At 49.4% G+C, this 26,222-nt stretch overlaps 1 protein-coding gene across 1 annotated transcript in view; it reads left to right on the forward strand.

The window, feature by feature from the left end:
• LOC142483772 (uncharacterized) overlaps positions 1-26,222 on the forward strand; it is a 78,609-nt gene that overhangs the window by 46,959 nt on the left and 5,428 nt on the right. Inside the window, exons 18-21 of the mRNA XM_075583758.1 lie at positions 1,427-1,606; positions 23,141-23,320; positions 23,480-23,567; positions 24,009-24,178. Of these exons, the coding sequence (XP_075439873.1) occupies positions 1,427-1,606; positions 23,141-23,320; positions 23,480-23,567; positions 24,009-24,178 (618 nt within the window). The remainder of the gene's footprint in view (positions 1-1,426; positions 1,607-23,140; positions 23,321-23,479; positions 23,568-24,008; positions 24,179-26,222) is intronic.

A 26,222-nucleotide genomic window follows, 5' to 3' on the forward strand; every position in this document is an offset into this window, starting at 1 on the left:
TAACCCTTCCAATGTACCAAAAACTGAAGTCCCTTTTTGGACAAACGCGAGTCGATGAGAGACCTTATTTCATACTCCTGTTGGCCCAGGGTGGACACTGGCTTGGGTCTTCGAGAGGGGACCAGGAAATGAGGACTGGACACGAATTCCTTAAGGAGGGAAACATGAAACACAGACGGAATTTTCATAGAGGGAGGAAGCTCAAGACGATAGGCTACTGGGTTAACCTCTAAGATTTTAAATGGTCCCAAGAATCTATGGGACAGTTTGGGTGAAGGAGTTTTGAGCCTAATATTTTTGGATGACAGCCAGACCAGATCACCTGGTTTGAAAGAAGGACCCTTTTGGCGGTGACGATCAGCCTTGGTTTTTTGTTTGGCAACCGCAGACTAAGGATTTGAGAATGTTTTTCTAGGATTCTTGTAAGTTGGTGATATGGAAGTCGGCTGCAGGAACACCTGAAGGAGAAGGGGAGAGAGGAAGACTACTGGGGTGAAAGCCACAGTTGATAAAGAAAGGAGACTCCTGAGTAGACTCGTTCCTCAAGGAATTAATGGCAAATTCGGCCCATGGTAGGAGGTTCACCCAGTTATCCTGTGAGTCAGAAAAGAAGCATCTAAGATACTGTTCAAGGGTTTGGTTCATCCTTTCCGTTTGACCGTTGGTTTGTGGATGGTATCCTGATGAGAATAAGAGAGAGATACCCAATCTTTGTGAAAAGGCCCGCCAGAATTTTGAGATGAACTGCAACCCACGGTCAGAGACGATAGAAGTGGGAACGCCATGCAACCTGAAGATCTCTTTAGAGAAGATGTCTGCCAGGGTGGCACAGTTGGGAAGACTCTTGAGGGGAATAAAGTGAGCCTGCTTTGAAAACCTATCAACCACGACTAAAATAGTGTTCATCCCCCTGGAAATGGCATGCAGCGGCAGAGTGGAGGAGGCAGGTGAGTCAGGGGAAGCCGTGGCGGAGCGTGTGCGCGTGCCCTCAGAGGACTGGGGGAGTGCACGCACCGGACGCGTCACCAGGTGCGCGGAGCGCCGCGCCGCGAGCACCACGCCAGGAGGAGGCAAAGGATCGGGTGGCACCACAGAGACAGGTAACGCTGTGACCGCGGGAGCAAGGGAGCGGGGAGGGTCAAAGCAGGGGCTCAGGGAACGCGTGGGTACATGGGACCTGCGGGAAACGCTCTGCAGCAAGGGGAGATGGGCAGAAGGCAAGGGAGCTGAGTGGAAAGGAGTAACAGGAGATGGGAGAGAGGTACAAGGAATCTCCTGAGTCGTCACAGACCCAAACCTGCTGCTACTTGACTTCAAGGAGGTGTTCATAGAAGGGATAAGGTGTATGCACAACACTTGTGTTACTTGTGACTTCCCAGGGGGTGAAATGACTTGGGTACCCGGGTGTACCTGCTGCGGAGTACAGTTTCCGGAGCCAGTGTTGCTGGAGACTCCGGAACCCGCCAAGGAAGAAGCGGTCGACTTCAAGACTGGATCAGTCAATGCAGGTAATCAAGCTACCGACCTTTCGGAAGTTTCGGAGGGCACGTGTACTCTAACCGTGGTTCCAGAGTCGGTTCTAGAGCCAGAACCAGAAGAGACAGATGTGATTGGCCTCCACACACAGAGGGGGGGTACCACCTGCTCTTTCACCCCCAGCTGTATAGGGTCATACGAGCTCCAAAGGCAGGCTTGCCACTGGTAGTGTGCCCATGTGTAGTAGCAGACTGGAATGTGACTGGTGACTGGATTGACAGGTCGTCTACGTTACCCCTAGCGCTCACGACAACAGTAGTAGACGGGGAAGGATGCCTGCACTGCTGCCTGAGCGGATGTGATTGCCCCGTCGGTAAATTGACCCGAGGGCCCAAGTGTCCTGACTGTGAGGTGCAGTTCCTGAAATCCAGACTGCCGCAGCCTACAGAACAGCCAGAGGAAGACAAGGAGGAGCCTGACCTCTCTACTAAAGTGAGTTATGCTGGTAATCAGTCTGTCCTAATTCCAGCGGCCTCAGGGGACCCGTGTGTCCAAACCAATGTTCCAGACCCTCTCAAAGGGGACATCCTAGTGCTAGAGCGGAACCCGTGGAGAAAGAGGCATCTGATGTCTCTACCCCCGTGGTCAACGCCGCTGCTAGTCCACCTACCTCGGCTATATAGATTGTGGAGGGCCTGTGTACCCAAATGGACATTCTAGACTCATGTCCGGAGCCGCCGAAGGCAGAGTCACAGATGTTGGAACCCCAGATGTCGGTTCCAGACCCGGTTCCCGAGCAGGAACCACAGAGCCCAGAACCGCAGATTCCGGAATCACAGGGTAAGGTGTCTATTCCCCCATCTTTTGGTGATTCCAGCGACCAACCACTCGTGGTGATGCTTCTGCCGGCGGACCACTCATGCCAAGTCACTGAGCCAACTATCTCGGTGGATACAGAGCCTGCTGTGAGTCCTTGTGCCCTAGATGTGGTGTATCCAGATGCTGTCGCTTGCTCGGATGTGGGCCCATGTGCCCTACTGTGGCCAGTCCGGTCTTCAACGTGGTACCAGAGGTCCCAGGCTTGGGATCAGTACCTGCCAACGACGACGGGTGAGTTGACTGCCCCAGGGGTGTCGGGTGTGAGCTCCCCGGTGATCGTGGAGCCTGCTGGCCCCAAAAGTAGGGTCACCCGGGCGATGGGCTCACCTCGTCATCGCGTCCTGGTGGAGGTGTCTCCCCTAGAGGATCTCTGCAGACCAGGGAGCAGATTTGACCTCATCAAGGTATCCAGTACAGAGGCTGTGAGCGACACTTACTCCTATGCGAGGAATCTCCAAGCTTTTTCTTCTCAAGACACGGGCCTGCAAGTAGACATTGTGCTGTCCACAGAAGACGTCACCGTTAAAGGGATTGCTGGAGTGGACAAAGACTGTGCTGTGACCGCTCTGGTAGTTGTTGACTCTTCCATGCGCACGATGGAGCGCTTCGTTCGCCATGTGGTGGACCGAGGCAAGAGACTGAACCTCCCTGTCTCCCGCGAGACTGAAGCGGAGGATCCGGCAAGGGTTAATACCAAATCCCCCTTGCTATTTTCCCCAACCGGGGGAGACCGTGACTCTAGACCAGTGACTGACCATGCTGTGATTCATGGCAATCAGAGGGGGATACCCTCACCCAATCAGTTAAGGGCACTCCACTATGAGACTCAGCTGGCCTCGGTATCCACGTGATGATGTTGGGTACCAATGGGAAAATGCAAGTTATATGCGGTATGAATTGTGCAATGCATTTTTCATTAACACTCTGTTGTATGTTTGCTACCCAAGCGAGGTCGTTGGGATTCTGCGAGGGAGAGAATGTAGCCCCTGTCTCATTTCACCCCCTGAGACCCCCTTTCGACAGTGCCGAGCGGTCGCGGATGCCGTCGGAGGCATCAACGGACCCGCCGGCACAACGTGAAGGTGGCGGCGCACCCAGCTAGCGGGGGCCGCCATTGCCGATGAATGCGCATGCGCCGTGATCGCGCATGCGCGGGAACAGCTAGGAAGTTGAGGCGGCCATTAGGGACTCGCGCATGCGTAGGGCAAGTGCTCACGCGGCCCCAATGCAAAGGCAGCCTCCACGGGACTACAAGTCCCATGAGGCATAGGGAGGCAGGCACCAGGTGCCTCATAGCGGCCAGTGGGAGCTCAAGGTTACTGGGAGAGCGGATAGATACATTTCGCGGGCTTTGGAGCAAGGCAGTTGGAGCTGGGAGCAGGAAGGGGAAGGAAGGGTGTAGGGAGCAAGTGGCTCCTACACCAGGTAAGGTAGTTCCCCAAATCCCAGGCAGGCCCCAATCCCCACCAGGGTAGTGGGTAGGTACTGAGGGACGGCCCATAGGTTAGGGACCCTGCCCTTAGGTGTGGGTGAGTGTGCAGTCTTGTCAGTGTCACGGCTGTCAGTGCGGCGTGCGCTGACAAGTAGGCACAGTGTCTGTGTGCAGCACGGTTGCTGCAGGTACCCGGTTGAGTGCAATGCGGTTTCTGCAGGTACAGTGTGAGTGCAGTGTCTTTGCTGCAGGTGTTGGGTTGAGTAAGTGAGAGGGTATCCGGGAGGTGAAGGGAGAGGTAGTGTGGGAGCAGGGGGTCAGTGACCCCCTGCATAGGACAGTTCTACCCCGTAGGCCTCTCGGAGTATTCCCTGAAGTCACCGTAGGTTGCAGTGCTGCAGGGAAGCCCTATAGGGTAGGAACGCCATTCACCTTACTGTGTAGACAGCTAGGGACAAAGGTACAGCGTTACGGTTGTGGCGAGTCGTTTGGGACCAGACGGCTGGACAGTGCGACACCGGAGGCAGGCCGCTGATTCGTCTGATCCTGTGCGAAGCTGTTACCGGTCACCGCCGTGACCGGAAGGTATTAATACATCAAGTGCACCAACACCAGTCATCAGGCGCTGATCCCGCCTTAGACGTAACTCTTTAGGGACACTTAGCGAGTGGCTAAAGAACTGAGCATATACCAATAGTACTATACATGGACACGGTGTGTGGGGCACGCGGTGAGGGGACAGAGACGTTACTCCTGATGAGAGTGGCCGAGCCACTAAGGTCATATGGCGTTATAGAATAAGGTTATATGTTATGCGTTGATTGCTATAATATAGAGTGATAAGGTTACCGTGCATTATTACAGTAAAACTGGTTGCATTCATATGTGTGTTGTTGTATTTCTTGCCCAGGGCAATCTCTTATCACGGGGATCCTGGGTAAGTGGAGGCGCTGCGCTATAAGTGTTACCCCAGGCTCCCAGCTTGCGGAGGCTCAGATCTCCTTGAGCCGCAGGTGCGTGCAGTTACCCGTAGTCCCTTTGGGAGTGTCAGAAAAAGGGCTACAGGGGCAAATGGCAGGAGAGAGACAGGTCGATAGTTTGAAAGACAGGTAGGGTCAAGCTTGCTGTTTTTGAGTAATGATATGACTGTTGCATGTTTGAAGGAAGAGGGAAAGGTACCAGAGTAGAGGGAGGAGTTAAAAATCTGTGTGAGCGTAGGGATTATAGTAGGACCAAGAGGTTTTAGGAGATGGGAGGGACTGGGGTCAAGAGGGCAAGTGGTAGAGGGAGAAGAGATCAGCAGTGACACATCCTCCTCTGTGACAGTGGAAAAAGAGTCAATGAAGGCAGGAGGAGTTAGGAAGCGGTGTAGAGTGGGAGGAGGAAACAGAGGGGGATGTTCTGATGTATGGATTCCACCTTTTCCTTAAAATAGTCAGCAAAGTCCTGAGGTGAGATGGAGGAAGAAGAAGAGGCAGCCGAGGGTGGTCTGAGTAGGGAGTCAAAGACAGAGAAGAGTCAGTATGGGTTAGACTTGTGTGTGTTGATTACTGAAAAAAGTAGGTTTGTTTAGTCTGAGAGAGGGCAGAGTTGAAACAAGACAGCATAAATTTGTAGAGAAGGAAGTCTGCGAGAGTGAGAGATTTCCTCCAGAGGCGTTCAGAGGACCGCAGCATGCGCGTGTGGGAATTTAGCCAGGGTTTGGGGTTAGAAGGGCGAGGAAGGCAGAGAGAAAGCGTGCATGTAAATCAAGAGAGGAGGACAGGGCAGAGTTGTAGTTCCTGGCCAGGTTGTCAGGGTCTGAGGCAGAGGTGAGAGAGGAGAGGGAGGAGTGTAAAGTGGAATCAACATCTGGTAGGGTAATAGAGCACGGGTGTCATGATAATATCATGAGATATTATGTAGGTAATCCCGTTGGTGCTTGAAGGGTTAATGAGCTACACTTGTGTTAACGAAATACAAAATGCTGGGTTTTAAACAGTTCAGGCCTATTTCTTTGGTCTGCTCTGAACGACAAAGGGACTTACTTGGGGCGGGGGTCCATCCTGGATAGTCCACTCATGGTGTCAACTGTTCAACACAAATTCTATAAACATGGTCTGGGTAGGGCAGCTTCAAGCCTCCTCTTCAAGGGGTGAGCTTATGCCGGTGCCATGAGGGAAGAATGTATTTAAGTCAGGGTAAAGAATTTTAAAAATCAGCTCTACAGAGGTGTATTTGAGACTAGATACAGGATATTTCATCATCTCTTACCAGCGACCTCTCTGGGGGAAAATGTATGGCATTTGGTAAAGTATAGGTTTTCTTCTGTTTTCCACTTTAATTTTAAGAAGCTGTTCTGTCTTATATTGTAAAAGTATGTTTTTTTGTAATACCTTTTCTGTAACCTGGGCACTGTATTTTTAAATATATTAAAACATTTAACATGTCTTACCCCCTGGGGTTATGTTTACTGAGTGATGCTGAATAAATAGAATTTTATTTTCTTACCACCTGGCTCCCTGGCAGTGCACTGTTTTTGCTCTCTTTTTCTTCAGCCGTGTGTATTAACCCTGCTTGCAAATCTAAGTAACGTGCTCACTTGCGTGCTGTTTGTGGCGGTGGTATATTGGGGAAGATTGAGGGGAGATATAATTAATTTGAGGGACATTTGCAGGGGTGATGAGTGGGGCAGTTTGTGAGCTGTATATTAATCTTTGATCCTGTAGAGGAGATATTGTCCATTTTACAGACCTTTGCGGAGGGGGAAAGTGGAAGCGCTTGCGAGCGTCAGTATTAACCCTTGTCCCGTATGCAGGTCGCGTGCTAGCTGGGTGTCATACGTGACAGCAGGTCTCTGCAGAAATGAGGGGTAGATGGAGAGGGGGAAAAGCGAGAGAGAGAAAATGAGGTGATGGTCAGAGAGAGGAAAGGGGGAAATGGAGAAATCAGAGAGATCATACCACACTTTTCATGATTAAGGGATGCCAAAGACAGAACTGTTTCTCCTGTGAAAATAGACGTTAGGCTGGCAGATTTTATATACAGGCGTGTATGAGAAGTACACAGACAGAGGAAGATGACGTCTTTCTAAGTATTAGAGAAATTAAGATTTGAGGTCTTAAATAGACAGTATTTAGATACAAAGGAACTGAATGAGCATGTAAACTAAATGTAACACATACATGATAAGCCTATATATAATATATATAATGCAGGTGGTGCTCCCTGGAGTCAATGACAACACTAAACAAAAAAGAAAAGATTGTAGGTCCCATAGAACAGGACCTACAAAGACTCCAAAATGGGTGTCACGGTAGCTAGTGACAGGGTATAATATACACCAAAATAACTGGGTTGAACTGAACACGACTTAGATATAATAAATATAGTTTATTCCTTAAAGAAGGTGAACACACAAGATATACAAATAACAGACAAGTGTAACGATTAGACACCCACCCAATCTCACATTGGCCCCTGTGGTCTACTGACCCCCATTACATGTCTGTGTATGGTGTGGTGCACCTGCTGGCTTACAGGACTCCTGAGTCTCCCGCTGGATGTTAAGGGGAATATCACCATGACAGGCGTCTGAGGTAGTGTCTCTGAGTCCTACTCACATTCGATGCAGCGCCTCCACCCCATCAGGATCTCTGAGGCCGCAGGGGGGTGTATCTGATGGGGAACTCCTCTGTGGTACCTCCTTCTGCAGAATGACTCCACACTCACACAGAAGGGATGTGGTGAACAAGGGCATCTTTATTGTCATCTTATTAGGCAGACTGCCCCTCATCGCGGTCGTGCTTAGCCGCTCATCTTGTTGAAGTACCCCCCTTCAGAAGGTTCCTCCTCTCTCAATAGAGTTGGTTCACCTCTCCCCCAAGGGAGATCACCATCTGTGTCAGGTCCCTGAACACAGTGGGTAGTCAGCTTGCACTTGACTCTGACAGCCTTGAACTGCTGCAGACCCTCCTTGTTAACACCACTAGAACTTAAACTAACTTTTGGCAGTGCTGTGTCTTATATAGATTCAGAAAACAGACACACCTCTGTGTCACTAATAGTGGACACAGAGCATGTTGTCACTTCCCTTGTTACATATGACACCTCACCAGGATGTGAGGGCAAACCTCCATGATTGTTGCTGGCAACCCTGCATACTTACCAGGTTTACTACCAGCATGAGAAAGAGCTGTACACCATTTTACACATGGCTACACAAGAAATAACACTTACTTAGGGATTGGGGTGATGAAGTAATCAGGTACAGGATTAGCAATACATCAGGCATCAAGTAGTTGGTAAAATCGAAGACACGAAAGACACGAAGACACTGAGTATAGAGCTTACACTTGTTTATATGGAGTTTCACTCCTATACCCTGGCATTGAGTGCAAGTCATTGGAGAACAATTACCTCCTTGCCACCTCACCTGAGGGGCAACGTAATACCTGCCCACGGTGCGGATATTATTCTAATCAGGGGCTTAGTTCCTTAGCCCCCTCGCACAAGCCTGGCATCTGAATGTCTGCTTGGGCCAGGAAAGCTTTTGTCCCTAGGTGTGAAACCTAACACTTATCATAAAGTATCCACGTCCTGCTTTCCTTTGTGCTCGCATACACAACCAGGGTGGTGGAGTCTTTGATCAGGGGTTTATTGTAGACCATTTGTCTCCCCCCTGAGCATTAACATACCATCTGGGCTCTGGGTTTTTATACCAGGCCCAAAATACAATTCATTCTTTAATATCTTCACATATTAAAATAATCCGTTCTGTGGGTCTGAGCGGGCTGAAATTTGCCAGGTCCTCATGCCGGAAGACCTTTGCCAAAGTGGCCAAGTTTCAGCCGTCCATGACCCCCAGAACCGGAGATACAAAAAACAAGTTAAAATCCCCTATTAACTTTAATGCAGGATTCTCCGCTATAGCTAATAAATCTCTGCTTTTCACTCTCCCATTAAATTCAACGGGCTCCGCCGCTGTAGGCTTTCAATGGAGCAACTCCGCCGTTGAAGTCAATGGGCTCCGCCGCTATAGGCTTTCAAAGGAGCAACTCCGCCATTGAAATATATAGGAAACCACAATTCTTTACATTTGCCCATACTCCGTCTGGTTGATCGGGGAGGGCTGGAAATGGCCATGCAGTCATGCCGGAACAGTGACTACAAATCCCAACCCTCTGGTACTCACAGAACCGGAGGTATGGGCTTACACTTTTTACCCATTCGGACTTAGCCGTTTTTACGCGCGGCTCTTCCATCCGCCGTTGGAGTCAATGGCGCGGCCCTCGTGGCGAGCGCGATCCTTTACGGGGGGTCCTCAATCCTCGGACTCGGTGGTGGTTGAGTGTGGGGGTTGCTAGGATCTAGGGGCAAAAATAATTTTATTTGTGGGTGCCCTACAACCTAAGTTTCCCACGCCAATTGTATTTGAACTTGAACTCAGTGTGATCAAAGCTCTTCTTCAGATAAAGTTTCCGCTTCTGCGGTCTGCATGGCTTCCAACCCGTTCCTGGAGGTCGGCGTCGAGGGATCCCCATTGAAATGAATGGCTCCATTGACTTACAATGGGGAACCGTCGCTCCTCCTTTCGGGCGCCACCTGCAGGTCTTCTACCGAAACGGGCCCAAATCGCCGGATTCGCCATAGGGTTGCATTGGGCTGCAATGGCGACCTATGGAGAGCTGCAAAATGGAGCCTGAAAAGGCGGGAAAATGGAACAAAGGGCTATAATCACTCCTTAACTATTAACCCCTTCCCTCCCGCATCAATCCCAGTGTATGTGTTGGTGCACACTGGAATGGGAACAAAACATTTTTACAGGGGAACACACATTTGGGTACTGAAGCAGGGAAAAAACACATTACTGGACCGCAGTCCAGTTAACCCCTTGCTTCCCAATTAGAGCAGGGGGTGGCCAAATGGGGTGTAACCCCTTTAATACCGGGCCAACCCCCTCTCCCATGACAATGGGGCACACAGGTATGAGTACAAAAGTATACACTTTATTAAACAAACTGCCGAATGAAGACAAACGAACTATAATAAAACACTAATAAACATAGTGAACCGTCTCCGAATGCTATAATGATACCAAAGTGCATGGATAAGATAAGAGTAACAGCAGAGACTCGTATATGATACACAGAGAGAAAAATAACTCTATAAAGGAGTCCTAACATGCTTAAAGCCTCCCCCCTGCAGCTTAATGCTCCCCCTCTCCTCACCCCCAGCAGCTTACTGCTCCCCCTCTCCTTCCCCCAGCATCTTATTGCTCCCTCTCCTCCCCCCCAGCATCTTACTGTTCCCCATCTCCTCCCCCCCAGCATCTTACTGCTCTCCCTCAGTATCTTACTGTTCCCCATCTCCTCCCACAGCATCTTACTGCTCCCCCTCTCCTCCCCCCCAGCATCTTACTGCTCCCTCTCCCCCCCCAGCATCTCACTGCTCCCCCTCTCCTCCCCCCAGCATCTTACTGCTCCCCTCTCCTCCCCCCAGCATCATACTGCTCCCCCTCTCCTCTCCCCAGCTTCTTACTGCTCCCCTCTCCTCCCCCCATCATCTTACTGCTCCCCCTCTCTTCCCCACAGCATTTTACTGCTCCCTCTCCTCCTGCATCTTACTGTTCCCCCTCACCTCCCCACCAGCATCTTACTGATCCCACTCTCCTCTCGCAAGCATTTACTGCTCCTGCTCTCCTCCCCCAGCATCTTACTTCTCCCCATAGCATCTTACTGCTCCCCTCTTCCCCCCCAGCATCTTACTGCTCCCGCTCTCCTCCCCCAGCATCTTACTGCTGCCCCTCCCCCCCAGCATCTTACTGCTCTCCCCAGCATCTTACTGCTCCCCCTGTCCTCCCCCCAGCATCTTACTGCTCCCCCTCTCCTCCCCCCCAGCATCTTACTGCTCCCCCTCTCTTCCCCCAGCATCTTACTGCTCCCTCTCCTCCCCCCCAGCATCTTACTGCTCCCCCTCTCCTCCCCCCAGCATCTTACTGCTTCCCCTCTCCCCCAGGATCTTACTGATCCCTCTCTTCTCCCCCCAGCTTCTTACTGCTCCCCTCTCCACCCCCCATCATCTTACTGCTCCCCCTCTCTTCCCCACAGCATTTTACTGCTCCCTCTCCTCCTGCATCTTACTGCTCCCCCTCTCCTCCCCCCCAGCATCTTACTGCTCCACCTCTCCTCCCCCCCAGCATCTTACTGCTCCCCCTCTCACCCAGGATCTTACTGCTTCCCCTCCTCCCCCAGCATCTTACTGCTCCCTCTCTTCTCCCCGCAGCATTTACTGCTTCCTCTCTTCTTCCCCCAGCATTTACTGCTCCCTCTTCTCCCCCCAGCGTCTTACTGCTCCCCCTCTCCTCCCCAGCGTCTTACTGCTCCCCCTCTCCTCCCCAGCATCTTACTGCTTCCCCTCTCCAACCCCAGCATCTTACTGTTTCACCTCACCTCCCCCTCAGCGTCTTACAGCTCCCCCTCTACTCCCCCCACACATCTTACTGCTCCCCCTCTCCTCCCCAGCATCTTACTACTCCCCCTCTCCTCCCCCCAGCATCTTACTGCTCCCCCTCTGCTCCCCCCAGCATCTTACTGCTCTCCCTCTCCTCCCCCCCAGCATCTTACTGCTCCCCCTCTCCTCCCCCCAGCATCTTACTGCTCCCCTCTTCCCCCCCAGCATCTTACTGCTCTTCCTCTCCTCCCCCCCAGCATCTTACTGCTCCCCCTCTCCTCCCCCCAGCATCTTACTGCGCCCCTCTCCTCCCCCCCAGCATCTTACTGCTCCCCTCTTCCCCCCAGCATCTTACTGCTCCCCCTCTGCTCCCCCAGCATCTTACTGCTCTCCCTCTCCTCCCCCCCAGCATCTTACTGCTCCCCCTCTCCTCCCCCCAGCATCTTACTGCTCCCCATCTCCCCCCCCCCCAGCATCTTACTGCTCCCCATCTCCCCCCCCCCAGCATCTTACTGCTCCCCATCTCCCCCCCCCAGCATCTTACTGCTCCCCCTCTCCCCCCCACCCCCCAGCATCTTACTGCTCCCCCTCTCCCCCCCCACCCCCCAGCATCTTACTGCTCCCCTCTCCCTCTGCCCCTAGTGCCTCTATAGTGACGCCACGCCATTTCTGATTCCGGCGGAGCAGGGCTTTCTTGTCACAGGGCAGGCGGTGGAACGCACTGCTTGCGTGTCACAGGGCAGGCGGTGGAACGCACGGCTTGTATGTCACAGGGCAGCCGGTGGAACGCAGGGCTTGTGCCACATGTCCTCCATGGATTCACTTGCCTTGCACACCCTCGCTCCCTATGTTTGTGTTTGTCTGTGCTTGCATTTTTGCACATCAGCAGTGTCCTGCTGCACCGTATCCCCAGTTTATATGTGGCTTTTTTAGCCTCAGTCTATCTGACAATGCGATCTCCTCGGCTCTTTTGCCGGTACGTGTGGTTTTGTCCGTCGGCACTTATGTGTATTGCGCATGCGCTAGCTGGATGCTGGCGCCTATGGTTGCCAGGTTACTTGCTGACGGATGCTGTGTATACGCGCATGCGCAGTTCTGGTTCCCTATTGGATCCCTGGCTCAGCGTGGATCTCTGATGCGCGTGCCCGACAGGTGGCGCGCTGCGTGTCCCGGCGCCGGGCGCAAGTTGCTGACGTCAGCGTGTGGAGCACTGATTTCCCTTCCTAATGGATCTCCCTCGGTCCGGTGGCGGGAGGTGTGGCCCTGCACAGGTACTGGCTGACAGCGCTTACCGGACAGCTGAGGTGCAGGCGAGAGAGGATGATGTTGTTGGTGATTGGTTGCTGTATGCTTGCTGCACTGTGGGCGGTGTAACTCTTGTTATAATACAATTGTTTCTTGATCACTCTCCATCTCTCTCTCCCTCTCTCTCCCTCTCTCCCTCTCTCCCTCTCTCCCTCTCTCTCTCTCTCCCTCTCTCTCTCTCTCCCTCTCTCTCTCCCTCTCTCTCTCTCTCTCTCTCTCTCTCTCTCCCTCTCTCTCTCTCTCTCTCCCTCTCTCCCTCCCTCTGTAATGTAATGTTTTGAGGGCTAACCGCTCATCTCTGGACAAATTGTGAAAACTGGTCTTACGGTGTTTGAGAATAGCACAAGAGTCCTTATTCAACAGTCACACAAAAAGATGCACAAAGCGCACGGGGGAAAAAAGGATATATTGTGAATTGTAGAAGTAAAATCAAGGTAATTCCGCTTACAGCGTACAAATACTTCCAACAAATTGTGTCAAGCTGGACCGCTGAGGAGTTCAACTATCCTGAAGTGTAGCACAAAGTCTTCCTCTCTGCAGGGTGAGTTAGCAGCCGTTGAGACGAATGCTCCTGCGCGCTGGGAGCAGCAGCTGTTCCGCGTCTCCCCGCCTCTCTTCCTCCCGCTTCCGGGTCTGCGCTGTAGACACAGTGATGTGTGCAGACCTCCGGATTATAAATACTCCTTCCGCCCACCAACCATGAACTATGGTCTCGGTTTCGAGTAAGAACCTTGTGCGGACCATAAAGGGTACATATCCCTGAAACCCATAATGCCACCATGGTAGGGAACTAGTGGATTTTGCTACAGCAAACCCTGTCTGTGAGGTAGTGTCGGTGGAAGTCGAAGTATCGGATGTGACAGACATAGCATAATGACTAAATCCACTATTTACACTGCATACATCTACATCAACAATATTATTATCATCGTCAACATCGTATTCCCGTAAGACCAGTCCTTCCAGTCTGAAGAGGGAACATGAGTCTTAGAGGCCCGCAAGCTCCTATTTATAGAGTAGCGTTCTCTTGCGGCTCTATCAGCTTTCCCAGGCGGTAACCCACCCTGAGACAATCTGGTAGAAGGGATTTCCTGGTCAGAAAAACGTCAAGAGTCCCGAAAAACAGCCATACTGGTCAACGGCAAAGGGACCTCACACTCTTCCAAGTCTTGGACAGTTACATCCCCGGGACCCGACACTAAAGTTATGCTTAATATCTGTTGAGCAGCAATGGGTTTAGGCCTTGGTGTGGAACTGTGCAAATAGTCCTGGTACTTGGCCAGAGAAGCAGGGGCAGGAACGTCTGGACACACCATAGGTGGATCATCTTTCTGGGCCATTTTCAGGCTAGCCCTGCGTTCACTCATGGAACGAATGAACGCCATCGGAGCAACGGAAGGGGTAGCGGTACTCACCGGAGCGGGGTTCGAAGACTTCTCATCCGTCCCAGTGGTTGCTATCAGCAGGACGTCATCTCCGACAAGTGACACATGATCCTGGCACTGGTCCAGATTCTTCACCGGAAGGATGTTGACATCCGGCCGTTGCGTAGAGTTGGGGTCTTTGTCTATATTGACTTCCGCCATGTGAACGTCGGCACCGGAAGGCACTTCCATCTCTACCGGAGAATCACTGACTAGGCCTTTGGTCACCTCCATTACGGGTAGGCTCATCCACCTCTCAGGTCTCGCGGTCATCGGTAAAGGGCTCCGCTCTCACACAGAGTCATTGGAACCATTCGGTCCGTCTTTAGTCTCGGTCAGCATAGTCGGCAGTGGCTGAAACACCACTGAAGATCGGCGGCTACTAGTGCAGGACGAGGGTAGGGACACATGAGCAGGGGAAAGACACCGGATCATTACCGGATCATTTCCGAGTTCAAAGTGGCAATCAGCAAGGCTGGTCCCGACTCATGCGCCTCTGAGAACAATGGTGCCGCATCGCCACAGGCAGTCACCTTTCCCGACATCTCGTGGGCTGGCTCTGGTTTACAGACCGTCTCTGGTTACTCCTGGGTCTGGAACTGTCTCAGCTGGCTCTGTAGTCATCGTCGGGATACTCAAATCCCCTTGGGCCTCATCTTGGGCGCACGGGCCCTCCAAAATCTCCATGATTAAGGTAGATTGTTGCATATCGGCAGTAGGCTCGACCACCCAAGTATTGGGGTCAGTCGCGTCTTTCTTGGCGAACTCTGTAGGCCTCATTAGCATGGGCCTCAGGAAAGGTGCTATGCAGCGGGCACACTGGGCTCCCCAGACCAGGTCGCCACCTGCAACGTCGCACTTGGGACAGAGGCATCGCAGGTACCTCTTCCCTTCCACAGTTACCACCAGGAGTCCTCCCGCGGTAGTGGGTTAGCTCCATGTCACTGGACATGCTCAGTTTTTGCTGCACAGAAGCAAAGGGTAGATCACACCTTTCACTCGCCAGGCTCTGAAGAACTGAGGGTGCGGCCCGCTGTATCCGGTACCTCCCTTATTCTCCAAAGTGTTCAGGCATTGGCTGTCACCGTGTCCCCTCCCTCTGGTGGAGATTAGAGGAGGGACACTCGATGACGTAGACGGTGTGTGACTCTGGCTATTGGCTGAGCCAGTCACATCACTTGGGTGGGGTTCTGGCTTTCGCGCCATACCCATGCAGAACTTTGCAGCAAGGCTTACAGTTCTTTTGCAAACAGCACATGCGCTCTCCAGCTTTGGGCAGGAGACACCATGTTAGCTCATGTAACTCACGTGGCGGATTCCGGGCAAGGGAACCACCATTTTGGGTACAGATCTTTCACAGACCACGCCGTGACTGCGATCCTGGCTGGAATCTGTTTCTTGTGGTTTCCTCACAGCACATAGATTAGACGTCTACCAAGAGTAGGTTGTACCCCAGGCCAGCAAAGCTCCGTCTCGATACGCTGTACACGATCTTGGTCCATTACAAGCACTCTGTGGTTCCATAGTCTGGCTACTGGCTAGTAGTACTCTGGGCTTCTTCTAGCGGAGGTTCAGGCACCAGAACACTTCCAGGAACACCTCCTAAGATACTCCCTATGCAGTACCCTTACGCTGCCCCTTCTAGTGGTGCCAGTATCGCAGACCTTTTCGGTGGCTCCTGAGGCTTCCAGGTACCCCCCCCTCCTTCTAGGTATCTCGACTACCCGTCTTAGGGCACATAGAACAGCAATAGCTTTATGTCTCCAGACCATTCACCCGATTGGGCAATCTAAGTCATAGTTTCATGGCGGGGAAAGTGGTCCCTGGTTATGGTATGCCGGGGTCCCCTGAACATTATACATAGCCTCCCTCCTTCTTTAGCACTTGTTCTGGAAGAGCACCTTGTTACTTCCTGCTTTGTTTCGCTATACGCCTGTCCTGTTACAGCTCTCGAAAGCAATAAAGGAAAGAAAGGGCCGTTCGGAATGCACTCATTGTGGGAAAGTGTGTTGTATTAATAGTAATTAGAACCCTTTTATTGCGTATTTAAATAATCTGGAAAGAGGGATCAGGTCTGCAAATCCACGACCTGTCCCTAAGGGACCGCTACCTATTACACTCTTGATAATTCAAGTAGCGCTTCAGCAGAAAAGTAGCTCACAATATATACCATGAGGATTCCCTGTCTAGTCACACCAGGGAAACTGCCCATAAAGCAATGTAGCTTTTAATCAAACATAGCTCCTTTAATCTGTGTATGCTTAAATCTAGTATACAATGAAGTGTATCAAGTTTTCTAAAGCATAAAGCATGGTAAGTAAGTAACACCAGCCAAATGCACTAGGGGCACAAAGTCGTGCCGAAGCTAAGATATGGCAGTAAATATCAGAGGCTACTCTAGTTGTAGTGAAACAATATAGCTCACAAAGCGTTACACTCTGCTAAGCGTATGGTAGCAACGTACACCATGCGTACTGTTATATGTAATAACAACGGGGTGTAAATCACTGCTGGTCTTGTCTATTTATAGTTAATATATACAATCTGTATCACGTGTTCCAGCCACCTCTATGAAGTGATGTCCCCTAAACTAATAGGGGTAGAGTATAGATCCCAGCAGATGCAGGGAGAGGAAATACATGGCTAGATATATCATGTACCAGCAATGGACTTAGTGTGACACATTAATTCACTGCAATCCCAAACACATTCTCAAAATAGTCATAGCCAGTCAGGAAGTCCCTGCTGAGCCCTTATGGTTTAGTGCAGGCCTGCACAACTCGTAAAGTGCGGAGGGCCGAACTGCTCCAAGGAAAAAAAAATTGGGCCGCACGGGTAAAATCATCATCATCATCATCATCATCATCATCGTCTCTCCTCCAGCACCTCATCATCATCCTGCACCTCCCATCACTCTCCCCCCCCTGCATCTCCCATCACTCTCCCCCCTGCACCTCCCATCACTCTCCCCCCCTGCATCTCCCATCACTCTCCCCCCTGCACCTCACATCACTCTCCCCCCTGCACCTCCCACAACTCTCCCCCCCTGCACCTCCCATCACTCTCCCCCCCCTGCACCACCCATCACTCTCCCCCCTGCACATCCCATCACTCTCCCCCCCCTGCACCTCCCATCACTCTCCCCTCCTGCACGTCTCAACACTCTCCCCCCCCTGCACCTCACATCCCTCTCCCCCCCTTGCACCTCACATCACTCTCCCCCCCCCTGCACCTCACATTCCTCTCCCCCTTGCACCTCACATCACTCTCCCCCCCTGCACCTCACATCACTCTCCCCCCCTGCATCTCCCATCTCACTCCCCCCCCTGCATCTCCCATCTCTCCCCCCCCCCTGCATCTCCCATCTCTCCCCCCCTTGCATCTCCCATCTCTCCCCCCCCCTGCATCTCCCATCTCTCCCCCCCTGCATCTCCCATCTCTCCCCATCTCTCCCCCCCTGCATCTCCCATCTCTCCCCCCCTGCATCTCCCATCTCCCCCCCCCTCTGCATCTCCCATCTCTCCCCCCCCTGCATCTCCCATCTCACTCCCCCCCCTGCATCTCCCATCTCACTCCCCCCCCTGCATCTCCCATCTCTCCCCCCCCCCTGCATCTCCCATCTCTCCCCCCCTCTGCATCTCCCATCTCTCCCCCCCCTCTGCATCTCCCATCTCTCCCCCCCCTGCATCTCCCATCTCACTCCCCCCCCTGCATCTCCCATCTCTCCCCCCCCTCTGCATCTCCCATCTCTCCCCCCCCCCCTGCATCTCCCATCTCTCCCCCCCTCTGCATCTCCCATCTCTCCCCCCCCTCTGCATCTCCCATCTCTCCCCCCCCTGCATCTCCCATCTCTCCCCCCCCTGCATCTCCCATCTCTCCCCCCCCCCTGCATCTCCCATTTCTCCCCCCCTGCATCTCCCATCTCTCCCCCCCCTCTGCATCTCCCATCTCTCCCCCCCTGCATCTCCCATCTCTCCCCCCTCTGAATCTCCCATCTCTCCCCCCCTGCATCTCCCATCTCTCCCCCCTCTGAGTCTCCCATCTCTCCCCCCCCTCTGCATCTCCCATCTCTCCCCCCCCCTGCATCTCCCATCTCTCAATCTCCCTCGCCCCCCCAAGCTTCTTTGCCCCCCCAATCTCCCTCTCTCCCCCGCATCTCCATCTCTCCCTGGTCCCACGGGTCCCACTCCCTGCCTATGTGACCACACTGCCGGGGTGCAGGAGGGAGGGCCAGAGGGAGAGTCTGGGTGCCGGATGGGGAGTTACAGCGGGAGGACACGTGGCGGCCCCCACCCCCAATCTCCCTCGCCCCCCCCAAGCTTCTTTGCCCCCTCTCTCCCCCGCATCTCCCTGGTCCCACGGGTCCCTACCTTATGCGGCCACGGGTGAGGTAATGAAACAGACAGAAGCTCCAGGTGCTGCGCTGGCTGGTGTGCAAAAGCGCGGGAGAGCGTGGCTGCTGCTAGCCCCGCCTCCCATCCAATCCTGGGCCGCGGCTCAGCTGCCTCTGCATATTTCCAACGTGGGGCCATGCTTCCGCCCCACGTTGGGAGCAGGGAAGGGGGGGTGGGCTGGAGCGGGCTGCGCTCCGGGAGCGCAGGGAATCGGCGCCATTTTTTTTTTCAAAGTTTTTTTTTTTTTCAAAGTTTTTTTTTCAAAAAAAAAATTTTTTTCAAAGTTTTTTTTTTTTTTTTTATTTCATTGAGGGCCACACAGAGAGGCCAGGCGGGCCGCATGCGGCCCGCGGGCCGCGTGTTGTGCAGCCCTGGTTTAGTGTGTGAGGGATATGTTACATCCGTCAGCCAGATGTAATTTGCCAGATCAGAGGATACTGCTACGTGTGTGTCTGTCTGTGCATATGTAAAAATCTATCTGCGCTAAGTTGTGTCTAAAATAGTGATACACTGTATACAGAGGCTACCATGTGTCTTTATGCCCCGAGGCGCGGTTCAAAGACCGCATCCAGTTATAGCCTCTTATAGTAAAGTTACGGTGTAGCTACCATAGGGTTTTAAAGCAGAGACTTGTTTCTAACTGTGAACCAGTTAGAATTTCTATTTTTGGTTTAATTATTTTTGTTCCAATTTTGTACTGAAGGCGCATTCGGGTCTTGTTTGCCAAACTCTCATTAGTATAATTTTTGTAGTTCATTTAGAGTGCTAGCTCAGGGGACTGTCTTTGTCTCTCTCTGTGTGTGTGTATATATATATCTATATATATATAGATATATATAGATATATATATATATATATATATATATATATATATACACATACACATAAACAACGTTGCAAAGCGTCGTAAGAGCGTATATGTATGTATGTATATATGTATATATATATATATATATATATATATTATACTATATAATATTATATTATACTATATAATATTATATTATACTATATACTATTATATTATACTATATACTATTATATTATACTATATAATATTATATTATACTATATAATATTATATTATACTATATAATATTATATTATACTATATAATATTATATTATACTATATAATATATTATATTATACTATATAATATATTATATTATACTATATAATATATTATATTATACTATATAATATATTATACTATATAATATATTATATTATACTATATAATATATTATATTATACTATATTATATATATAATACAGTATATACACTATATAATTTATGTGTGTGCTGCATATCTTATTGCCTGCGTAAAATATTTGGTGTATTTTAGTGTTAAAAATGTCTTCAGGAGCAGAACCTTTCATTTAAACAGTGTTCCTATGGGAAACGTGTTTCGCTATCCAACGCCATTTTGAGTAACACATTGTGTCGGATAACCGAGGACTGTCTGTACTACAAATAAAGCACACATAACAAATAGTCTGTAACCAAGGGGAGTCACAGGGGAGAAAAAGCAGACAACATTCTCAAACCCTGTGAAAGTAAATCCAGAAAATAAAGAACACAACATACAGTAGATGCAGAGATACCTGTAAGCAACCACAGGTAAGGCACTGAAAGAGACAGGGAGGAGGATACTAATATCAACCAGTGCCAGAACCTAAGTAGATGAACCAGTCCTGTTGATAGAGAGGGGACCCCTAGTGAGAGACATGGCAATACTCAGCTGAAAATGGAAAGGTAACGATCAGTCCATAGGACTTCCCAATAGCATGAAGTTCCTGCCCAAGTCTGGATCGCATAATAAGCACATAGGGGGTACACCCTCAGGAAGGAGTCCTGCGATGTCAGGGATCAAACATCAGATGCTGCCATAAGTAAACACACTACGCGTTTCGCCCGTGCGGTGGAGTTCTTCCCGGAGTGATAAAAGCTCTGCCAGAGAGTTTGGGGATTTCGTCGCTGTACTCAACCACAATGAATATAATATCAAACTTACCTGTAAGTCTAGTTCCACTTCTATAGACTTCTTGGATCTCAAAATCTATATTGACTCGAGTGGGAATGTGGGTACAGACATACACAGGAAGACTACCTCAACGAACTCTATTCTACACGCTTCTAGCTTCCATCAACAGCACCAGATTCGGGGCATTCCTCGTAGTGAGTTTATTCGACTCGAACGGAACTGTTCTACAGAGGAAGGCTTTGAGGCTAGAGCTATAGAGATGGAGAGATTCACATCCAGAGGGTACAGTAGGAAAAGCATTCATCAAGGGTACCAAAAGAGTGCCAAGAGCGATCGTTCTTTATTATTACAACCTAAAAAGAAAATGAGTGATTCCAAGATCAGATTTATTGGTACCTATAACAATAGATGTCGAGACCTTCGACTGATTCTCCAAAAACATTGGCCTGTCCTCTGCACCGACGGTGATCTTAAGGACACAATTGGTGACAGAGTTAATCTGACTAGTAGACGCTCTCCAAATTTACAGGACCACCTGGTACACAGTCACTATAACCCCATGTGAGTCAGACTTTCCTTACCACCAGAAGGAAAGGCTTTACCAAGCGTAGTATTTGTTCAGCCTGTAAATTTATATTGCAGACTGACACCTTCTCCACCAGTGACAGCACTAAAAAATACCAAATTGGTTATACGTTGAATTGCAAATCTAAGGGTGTAATTTACTGTTTGACCTGCCCCTGTAAACTTATGTACATCGGCATGACGACCCGTGAACTTAGGTTCAGAATCTTAGAGCATTCAAGAAACATCAGATTTGCCCAACGGGATTTGGATGTGTTTAAAAAGATACTTATACTGTATACATACACTTACCCCCTCCCCTAATATATATACACACACACATACTTATATACATACACGCACCCCCTCCCCTAATATATATATACACACACACATACTTATATACATACACTTACCCCCTCCCCTAATATATATACACACACACACATACTTATATACATACACTTACCCCCTCCCCTAATATATATACACACACACATACTTATATACATACACGCACCCCCTCCCCTAATATATATATACACACACACATACTTATATACATACACTTACCCCCTCCCCTAATATATATACACACACACACATACTTATATACATACATGTACTCCCTCCCCTAATATATATACTGTATATATACACACACACATACTTATATACATACACGTACCCCCTCCCCTAATATATATACACACACACACATACTTATATACATACATGTACTCCCTCCCCTAATATATATACTGTATATATACACACACACATACTTATATACATACACGTACCCCCTCCCCTAATATATATATATATATATATATATATACACACACACATACTTATTTACATACACGTACCCCCTCCCCATATATATATATATATACACACACACATACTTATATACTTACACTTACCCCCTCCCCTAATATATATATACACACACACATACTTATATACATACACGTACCCCCTCCCCTAATATATATATATATATATATATATATATATATATATATACACACACACACATACTTATATACATACACGTACCCCCTCCCCTAATATATATACACACACATACTTATATACATACACGTACCCCCTCCCCTAATATATATACACACACATACTTATATACATACACGTACCCCCTCCCCTAATATATATACACACACACATACTTATATACATACACTTACCCCCTCCCCTAATATATATATACACACACACACACACTTATATACATACACGTACCCCCTCCCCTAATATATATATATATATATATATATATATATATATATATATATATATATATATATATATACACACACACACACATACTTATATACATACACTTACACCCTCCCCTAATATATACACACACATACTTATATACATACACTTACCCCCTCCCCTAATATATATATACACACACACACATACTTATATACATACACTTACCCCCTCCCCTAATATATATACACACACACATACTTATATACATACACTTACCCCCTCCCCTAATATATATACACACACACATACTTATATACATACACTTACCCCCTCCCCTAATATATACACACACATACTTATATACATACACGTACCCCCTCACCTAATATATATACTTGACTTACTTGACTTATCCGTTCAGTCGAGTACGACTCTCGGACACTCTATGGATCAGTGTTCTCTATGTCTTCCGATCTCTCACGGCTTCTTTCAATTCTTTTATGTTCAGTCCAGTATCTTTCTTGATGGTATCTAGCCAGAGAGTTCTTGGGCGGCCTCTTCCTCTTTTGCCACCGATCATTCCAAGCATGACGTCCTTCTCAAGCGACTTGCTTCGCATGATGTGACCAAAGTAGGAGAGCTTTTGCTTTGTTATCTTGGCCTCCAATGAAATTTTCGGTTTGATCCGTTCCAGAACTGCTTGGTTCTCTTATTCTGGCTGTCCACGGAATGCGTAGCAGACAATGGCACTGACCAATCTGCATTTGGTTGCCAGGCTGATGTCTTTACTCTTCCAGATGTTGTTCATACTGACCATCGCATTTCTTCCAAGTGCCAGCCGTCTCTTGATCTCAGGAGTGCAGTCGCCATCACAATCAATTTTGGAGCCAAGAAAGATTAAATCTTTAACCACTTCAATTTCATCATTATTGATCTTGAAATGAACGTTCACATTGTTTGCTGTTGTCATGATCTTTGTCTTAATGTTCAGGCGTAGTCCAACTTTCTCACTGTCTTCTTTGACTTTCATGATCAGATGTTCGAGATCCTCCTTGTTTTCAGCCAGCAGGGTGGTATCGTCGCCATATCGGAGGTTGTTAATATTTCTGCTGCCTATTTTGACGCCAATCTTTGGCTCATCCAGTCCTGCTCGCCGTATGACAGCTTCTGCATACATGTTGAAAGCTGCTGGTGATAGGATGCATCCTTGGCATGTGCCCTTTCCGATCTTGAACCAATCCGTGTCTCCGTATGGCGTTCGGACTGTAGCTTCTTGGTCTTGATTGAGTGATCTTATGAGTTCGGTGAGGTGTGGTGGTGTTTCCCTTTCCTTCAGGCAGGTCTAGAGCTTTTTGTGCTCAATTACATTGAACGCCTTCGAATAATCGATGAAACACATGTAGAGATCTTTCTGATTCTCCCTGGTTTTTTTCCATAATCCATCGACGGTTGGAAATGTGATCACAAGTGCCTCTGCCTTTCCTGAAGCCAGCTTGCTCATCTGGCATTTTCCCATCACCGGTTGTACTCGAGCGTTGTTGGATAATCTTCAGAAGTATTTTGCTTGCGTGTGGTATCAAGGCTATATATATATATATATATATATATATATATATATATATATATATATATATATATATATATATATATATATATATATATATATATATATATATATATATTATATATATATATGTGTGTGTGTATGTGTGTGTGTTCCCGTTCCCTCACATCTGTCCCTCCCACTGCAGGGAGACACAGACAGGAGGGACACATCCCATTGTATCCTTTTCTGTCCCTGCAGGGGGATATATACATCCCTCTCTCTCTCCCCATGTGTAGGATGATATTGCTGTGAAATACAGTATATTCCAGTAACTGCAGAGGTCACCACGGGGTGAGACACTTCCACACGGACCAGAGACCATTCTTGGAGCATCTGACTAACTCACTGATCATGAACAAGGACAACAAGCCGATGGCTGAGAAGATCTTGGATCACACCCTGGAGATTATCTTCCTGCTGACCGGAGAGGTGAGAGCTGCTGGTGACTGTCACAATGACATCACTCTTATCTCTCTCACTACAGCCGGGACCTGTCTCTGTTGGTAACATGTCTTAGTCTCCTGTTAATCTGTCTTTTGGTTTTACCTCAGGGGTCTTCTCTGGGACCGATAACCTTCTTGAATTAAAACCAGTCTTTTCTTAAATATCCAATAGGGTTTATATCAGGCCCGCACAACATGCGGCCCGTCTGGCCTCTCTGTGCGGCCCGCGATGACTCCGGCCGGGCGCTAGTTAATTAAATAAATAATAAAAAAAAAGTTTTAAAAAATGGCGGCGATTCAACCCCCCTCCTCTCCCTCCCTTCTCCCTCCCTCTCCCTCCCCCTCCTTCTCCCTCCCCGCCCCCAGGTTTTGCGGTGCGCGGGGGCAGCAGCAGCATGAGGAGGATGCGGCAGCCGTGTGTTTTTTTATTTCTTCAATAGCAGGCTGCTGGGGAGGTCAGAGCATGCCGGGGGCGGGGCTTAGTACCGGGGAGAGAGGATGTGCTGAGCTGATCTAAGAGAGGTGTGTGTGTGTGTGAGAAAAACGGGCTGGTGTTGGGTGGGTGTGAAAAACAGGCTGGTGGGGGGGTGGGTGTGAAAAACGGGCTGGTGGGGGGGTGGGCTGCTGACATGTGAGGGGGGGTGGGCTGCTGACATGTGAGGGGGGGTGGGCTGCTGACATGTGAGGGGGCTGGGCTGCTGACATGTGAGGGGGGGCTGGGCTGCTGACATGTGAGGGGCAGGGGGGGGAAGTGATGTGAGGTGCAGGGGGGGGAGAGAGTGATGTGAGGTTGCAGGGGGGAGAGAGAGTGTTGTGAGTTGCAGGGGGAGGGTGAGAGTGATGTGAGTTGCAGGGGGAGGGTGAGAGTGATGTGAGTTGCAGGGGGAGGGTGAGAGTGATGTGAGTTGCAGGGGGAGGGTGAGAGTGATGTGAGTTGCAGGGGGAGGGTGAGAGTGATGTGAGTTGCAGGGGGGGGAGAACGTGTCATATTGAGGGGAGGGGGAAAGAGTGTCATATTGAGGGGAGGGGGAGAGTGTCATATTGAGGGGAGGGGGAGAGTGTCATATTGAGGGGAGGGGGAGAGTGTCATATTGAGGGGAGAGGGAGACAGTGTCATATTGAGGGAAGAGAGACATGGGGGGATGCTGACTTGTGGGGGGGGATGCTGACATGGAATGGGCTGGGGGGATGTGGAGAGGGGTATTGTATGTTTGATGTGGAGGGGGGTATTGTGTGGGTGAGGGGGAGAGATGGGGGTATGAGAGATAGATGGGGGTATGAGAGATAGATGGGGAGTATCGTAAAGATTGATAGTGAGGGGTTCTGGGGGAGATATTAAGATGATGATGATGATGAGAGGTGCTGGAGGAGAGATGATGATGATTTAACCCGTGTGGCCCAAAATTTTTTTCCTTGGATCTGTTTGGCCCTTCTCGCTTTACGAGTTGGGCAGGCCTGGTTTATATTAACCAATTCCATGCCTTTTGAAACAAAATGATGTATTATTAGACAATTGATAATTTAAGAGTCAGGGCATGTGTAAACGTAAGTGAAACCATGGTTTTATCAGCTACATTAAAGGGGATAGTTAGAAACAGGTGTTTAATTAATTAGGTAGATCTTCAGGGGTGAGTTTGTGAAGCCTCGCTCTATATAAAGGTCAGAAACTTTGTGAGTTTGGTCTTCACCATACAGGTGTGTGGATACATGTCATGCCACGATCAAAAGAAGTCTGAGGACTGTCACGGGAGGCCAGGCAATTACACCTTTAAACCGGAATCATTCATTGAGCAGAACCAAGGAGTAAAACAAATGTATTCCATTGAAACAGACGTACACACAGTGGATTACAGTTATACAGAAGTAAACACACTTACTGGGGGATCCGGGCTACAAACTAACCTTTCTTAGCTCAGATAGTTCTTAATACAAAGTCTTTGGTTGACTCGGCATGTGTTACTAGACGGCCCTTCCTAGTGCAGTACTGCACCACCACCTATGGTTAAACAATATATGTCACTGAGAAATAA

Source organism: Ascaphus truei, unplaced genomic scaffold (genome assembly GCF_040206685.1).
Source record: "Ascaphus truei isolate aAscTru1 unplaced genomic scaffold, aAscTru1.hap1 HAP1_SCAFFOLD_369, whole genome shotgun sequence".
In the NCBI taxonomy this organism is placed as follows: Eukaryota; Metazoa; Chordata; class Amphibia; order Anura; family Ascaphidae; genus Ascaphus; species Ascaphus truei.